The sequence below is a fragment of the Bufo bufo genome, chromosome 6 (assembly GCF_905171765.1).
Source record: "Bufo bufo chromosome 6, aBufBuf1.1, whole genome shotgun sequence".
Classification (NCBI taxonomy): domain Eukaryota; kingdom Metazoa; phylum Chordata; class Amphibia; order Anura; family Bufonidae; genus Bufo; species Bufo bufo.
In genome coordinates, this window is record NC_053394.1 from 28,151,626 (window position 1) to 28,157,625 (window position 6,000).

The window sequence follows — 6,000 nt, forward strand, 5'->3', positions numbered from 1 at the left end:
TCTCTGAATCATTCAGGTGTTCATTGGCAAACTTCAGACGGGCCTGCACATGTGCCTTCCTGAGCAGGGGGACCTTGCGAGCCCTGCAGGATTTTAATCCATTGCGGTGTAATGTGTTTCCAATGGTTTTCTTGGTGACTGTGGTCCCTGCTAATTTGAGGTCATTAACTAACTCCCCCGTGTAGTTCTAGGATGCTTTTTCACCTTTCTCAGAACCATTGACACCCCACGAGGTGAGATCTTGCGTGGAGCCCCAGAGCGAGGTCGATTGATGGTCATTTTGTGCTCCTTCCATTTTCGAACAATCGCACCAACAGTTGTCACCTTCTCTCCCAGCTTCTTGCTAATGGTTTTGTAGCCCATTCCAGCCTTGTGCAGGTCTACAATTTTGTCTCTGACATCCTTGGACAGCTCTTTGGTCTTTCCCATGTTGGAGAGTTTGGAGTCTGCTTGATTGATTGATTCTGTGGACAGGTGTCTTTTATACAGGTGACTAGTTAAGACAGGTGTCCTTAATGAGGGTGACTAATTGAGTAGAAGTGTCTAACCACTCTGTGGGAGCCAGAACTCTTAATGGTTGGTAGGGGTTCAAATACTTATTTCACTCAATGAAATGCAAATCAGTTGCTATCTTTTATTTAAAGTTATTTTTTCGATTTTCCTTTTGATGTGCTATCTGCCACTGTTACAATAAACCTACCATTGAAATGATACTGTTCTGAGACTTTTCATTTCTTTGTCATTGGACAAACTTACAAAATCAGTGAGGGGTCAAATAATTATTTCCCCCACTGTATGTGCTCTGCATAGGTTTACTAGAATTGTGAGACCCATGATGATCTATAGTATATAGGCATGCTCTCTGCTTGTCTTTAGCTCTCTTCTCTGGAGGAGAAAATTTGGTCTCCATAGCAGGGATACATTTTTATAAAGCCTGTCCACAGCAGAAAATCCCTTGAGTTTCAGCAAAGAAGCAATCCCTGTACATCTAAGACACCTCCCCTTCCAAGTGAAGGCATTCCTAGCACAGACTTGTAGACTTTACTCACCTTGTCCTCTACTGGTTTCAAGTTATTATCCAATGAAAACACATTGAAACGCACTGTAAAAGAAATGAACAAATCACTAATAAGAAATAGAAATCTTGTTAAATGTTATTATCTTATCTAAACACTACACTACTCTAAAAATACATGGGATGTCATTTATGACCAGATATACGCCAGATCTAAAAAAGTGGGTGTGGCGTGGGCGGGGAAGGGGGTCAGAAAATGGTCTAAACGTAAGACAGCAAGGAAGCTGTCTTACATTTAGAATCAGCGCTGGATGCGCCGAGAGGCCTACAAAAATGTTCATTATAAAAAAAATAGAAAATACTTCACAGATTCTTTCTAAGCCAATAGGATCCTTTAAGAACAGATTCTTTCTAAGCCAATGGGATCCTTTAAGACCCCATTTGGATCAGTTACAAATGTAAAATGATAATGTACCTTTCTGTCCGGGCTTGTAAGAAGACCGTTCCAATTGTATTAATGTAACTTTTTTGGTTGGATACACCACCACAGCCCTGCGCGCTGTATAGTTGTAGTTGGGAGCAACTGCATTGACTGTGATAAAGACCGGCACAGAAGAAGATATACTCGGGACCTGATGAGCAAAAGAATGGAAAAACAACAATAACTAAGCTGATCTTTACTTTATAGGGGTCTTTAAAATGCTATAATTTTATCACGTCTTCTCTAAAAACATTTATGACATTTCTATCAAACCAGGCGGAGATATACAGTATTCTACAAGCCCCAGAGAAGTGGAGTGGACGGTAGGAGTGGTAATAGCTCTGACTGCTACAGTTTTTCACAGTAGCAATCCTCAAACAAAAGCTTGCCCGGACCAGGACAGGAGGGAGCACCCTTTGTTTTGCCTGATGGTAGTTGAGGTGCCCTTGTTGTTATGAGAAGTGTCAGCCAAAAATCCCATTGCCCTTCTGGGAAGCAGACTCAACGAAAGGATCTGGTTACAAGAGATTTATTTTTTTCTTTTAAGGGAAGTCAGTACAGAGATCTCTCCCATCAACTATTTATCCCCAGGACTGTGACTGTGACGAGAGGACATCCTCTGCGTCTGGAGGAAAGAAGGTTTGTACACAAACATAGAAGAGGATTCTTTACGGTAAGAGCAGTGAGACTATGGAGCTCTCTGCCTAAGGAGGTGGTGATGGTGAGTACAATAAAGGAATTCAAGAGGGGCCTGGATGTATTTCTGGAGTGTAATCATATTACAGGTTATAGTTACTAGTGATAGGTTTTCCTAAAGTGAGGAAAATTGGCTTCTACCTCACAGGGTGTTTTTTTGCCTTCCACTGGATCAACTTGCATGATAATAGCTTAATCTGTATGAACAGATGTCTTTTTTCAGCCTTCTAAACTATGTGTATTGTATAGGTGCAAGGCAAAAGGTGTAGATGCTGTGGCCAGCGAATGGTGCTGGAGTCAGTAACCAGGCCAGAAAATAGATAAGTCTCTCTTTACTAAGGTGCGAAATGGGAATTGTTAGTACATCCAATGGTATCAAACACAGTTCCAAACAATTCACAGTGTAAATCTTTTCAAATCGCGATGTAAGGATATATATTAAATGATGGGAGATGTAGTACCCCTTCCCTATATTTATTTTATTTATTTATTTGCCTCACTTATAGATCGCTGACATATACTCAGCACTTACAGACATTAGCATCAAACTTTCCCCAATGGGGCTCACAGTTCCTTATCAGTATGTCTTTGGAAACATAGAAACATAGAATGTGTCGGCAGATAAGAACCATTTGGCCCATCTAGTCTGCCCAATATACTGAATACTATGAATAGCCCCTGGCCCTATCTTATATGAAGGATGGCCTTCTGCCTATCCCATGCATGCTTAACCTCCTCCACTGTATTTGCAGCTACCACTTCTGCAGGAAGGCTATTCCATGCATCCACTACTCTCTCAGTAAAGTAATACTTCCTGATATTACTTTTAAACCATTGCCCCTCTAATTTAAAACTATGTCCTCTTGTAGCAGTTTTTCTTCTTTTAAATATTCTCTCCTCTTTTACCTTGTTGATTCCCTTTATGTATTTAAAAGTTTCTATCATATCCCCTCTGTCTCGTCTTTCTTCCAAGCTACACATGTTAAGGTCCTTTAATCTTTCTGGTAAGTTTTATCCTGCAATCCATGTACCAGTTTAGTAGCTCTTCTCTGAACTCTCTCCAAGTATCAATATCCTTCTGGAGATATTGTCTCCAGTACTGCGCACAATACTCAGATGAGGTCTCACTAGTGCTCTGTAGAGCGGCATGAGTGCCTCCCTCTGTCTACTGGTAATGCCTCTACCTATACACCAAGCATTCTGCTAGCATTTCTGCTGCTCTATGACATTGTCTGCCTACCTTTAAGTCTTCTGAAATAATGACCCCTAAATCCCTTTCCTCAGATACTGAGGTTAGACTGTATCACTGATTTTATATTCTGCTCTTGGGTTTTTACGCCCCAGGTGCATATCTTGCCACTTATCAACATTAAATTTTAGTTGCCAGATTTTTGACCATTCCTCTAGTTTTCCTAAATCCTTTTCCATTTGGTGTATCCCTCCAGGAACATCAACCCTGTTACAAATCTTTGTGTCATCAGCAAAAGACACACCTTACCATCGAGGCCTTCTGCAATTTCGCTGATAAAGATATTAAAACAATATGGGTCCCAGAACAGATCCCTGAGGTACCCCACTTTGGAGTGTGGGAGGAATCGGAGTTCCTGAAGGAAACCCACACAAACACGGACAACATACAATTCCATACAGATGTTGTCCTTGGTTCAGATTCGAACCAATACCCCAGTGCTCTAACTCTCCCAAGTCTCTCTGTAACAGCTATTCCTGGCAATAAGGTACTTGCAAACTTGTCTGTAATTTCCAGCTGGGTGGTACATCGCCAAACCATGTCAAAATGTGAAAGGGTGTATTAGCATTGTACCTCACTGTAGTAAAGTTCTATCAACTTAAACGGTGAATACCTTACTGACTGACTCCATGTCGGGTGAATGTGCACCTTCTAGTTCTTTCTCTCTTTCTGTTGAACTGCAGATTATAAAAGGCTTTCTTGCTGTAAATTTCTCAGGAGATAGTGATTCTCTGTAGATCTTCAGAGACAGTGATTCTCTGGTACGTAGGCCTAGTACTCTGAAGAGCGAGCACATCTACAGTAGCTTCTCTCACTTCCTCAGCTGGAAAACAGACTAACGAACTAGGGTCCGGCCTAAGTCCATCACCTAGCTTCCTACAGGGGAAAAGTCTGAAATAACAATTATATAACAAGAAACAAATTGCAAGTTTCTGATTCTGGGCTACTGTATATATAGCCGATGCAGTCTCTTCAGCTGCACAAGTGGTCAGAGGGAGGAGACAGCTACACTCTGAGTAAAGGGCATTTTAAAGGGAATCTACCACCACATAATTGCTGTAGGAAAGCGCAAAGGGGCCGGAAGATGTGTGTCACCGAAGTTCCTGGCCTTGGTGAGGTAAGAGCCGGTAATTTTAAGTGTCAGCGGCAGCTAGTGCTGACTGACACTATTGAATATTTAGTGTGGCTGTAAAGCCGATCCGGGCCGGCTCTTACTGGGATCAGCCAAAGTGCAGGGTGGGTGGCTGTTCCTCACGTTCCAGGCCTGGTTTTGTTTTGGGATAAAAAAAACAGCCAGCAGTCTCAGCTGTGTGGATTATCCTCCATCTGATAGTGGAGCTTTGTCAGTCTGGGTGTTGGAGCCTGCGAGTTTGGGCCGGGACTAGGGCCTGCTATATTGTTTGGGGAAAAAACACGTGGACTTCTGCTTCACCCAAGGACTTATGTGCTGCAGCCTGGTGTGAACAAACACCAGACTCAAGGTGACTGCTTTTCCCTGAAACTGCCATTTTGTTGTCACTTTACGTATGTATGAATAAAACACTGCACTGTTTAAGTTAAAGACGTTGTCATTGCCTCTGTACTGCGTCCGCAAGCCTGTCTACCAGAGCAAATCCCCACACTGCATAGTAATCCACATGATGTGCACTTGCCTAATGATTCAAATGCACATTCCCCAATCTTGATCGGTGGGCCCATTCCAGAGGAATTTTGGCTTTTAGGGCATCACCTTAAGCACCTCTGCCTTTGGCGGTTGGCCATTTTCCCCTCAGCTTTTAGTCACAGGGCCAGGCAGTGATAACTTAACACTGGGCCCTGAACTCTTGCGTCTGCTTATTTTCCTCCGGAATCAGCAGGTTCCTTCTCCACGGGAAGTAACAGACTTGTACAGATGACTGCATGGGTATGGGCGTTCAGGGACAGGTGTGATTATGGTACATTGCCATGGTGGCCATTAGAGCATTTTAAAAAATTCGATTCGGCTACTTCGCTGAACTTCAACAAGAAATTTGATTTGTTACGAAGCACTTTGTCACAAATCGCAGTCAACATCCACTGCGTGTAAGATTTGTATGCGGTTTTTCAATCAAGATGGCAACTACAGCCTCTCCACTAGCAAATGGATGAGGTGAGTATGTTTTTTTTTTAGTGCAATTTCAGGAAAATTTACTCGTTATCACAGCATGAGGAATTTGGTTTTGGGAAATCTTCCCGAAATTCGGATCAAAGTCTACCTTGTTAACTTCGATTCGCTCAACGCTGTTGGCCGTTGATTGCATACTATAGAAAAAAGGACCATGGGAGCACAAATAAGCCAGCTCTTTTCCTATAGTGTGCAAGCATGGCCACCTCTGCTGGATTTCAGAGTGGTTTTAACCCATGGATACAAGCAATGTATAATGCAATGGAAAAAATACCAAATACTGTCAACAAGAACCATTATTCTCTATTATTACCAACAATTATCCAGTGGAAAGGTGATTTTTCTATTAATTTCAATGGAGAATCTCATTGGCTTTATCACATATTTAGAATATCCAGATCAGATCATTCCTGAGT

At 42.1% G+C, this 6,000-nt stretch overlaps 2 protein-coding genes across 2 annotated transcripts in view; both read right to left on the bottom strand.

Annotated features, from left to right (window-relative positions):
• The window catches only part of LOC121005471 (ovostatin-like), a 77,641-nt gene extending 73,404 nt beyond the window's left edge, over positions 1 to 4,237 (bottom strand). The window contains exons 1-3 of the mRNA XM_040438240.1: positions 4,055 to 4,237; positions 1,491 to 1,647; positions 1,050 to 1,102 (exon numbers count right to left, since the gene is read on the bottom strand). Of these exons, the coding sequence (XP_040294174.1) occupies positions 1,050 to 1,102; positions 1,491 to 1,647; positions 4,055 to 4,237 (393 nt within the window). The remainder of the gene's footprint in view (positions 1 to 1,049; positions 1,103 to 1,490; positions 1,648 to 4,054) is intronic.
• A 68-nt stretch (positions 4,238 to 4,305) lies between these two features.
• The window catches only part of LOC121005472 (ovostatin-like), a 46,296-nt gene continuing 44,601 nt past the window's right edge, over positions 4,306 to 6,000 (bottom strand). Inside the window, exon 18 of the mRNA XM_040438241.1 lies at positions 4,306 to 4,317. Coding sequence (XP_040294175.1) covers positions 4,306 to 4,317 — 12 coding nt within the window. The remainder of the gene's footprint in view (positions 4,318 to 6,000) is intronic.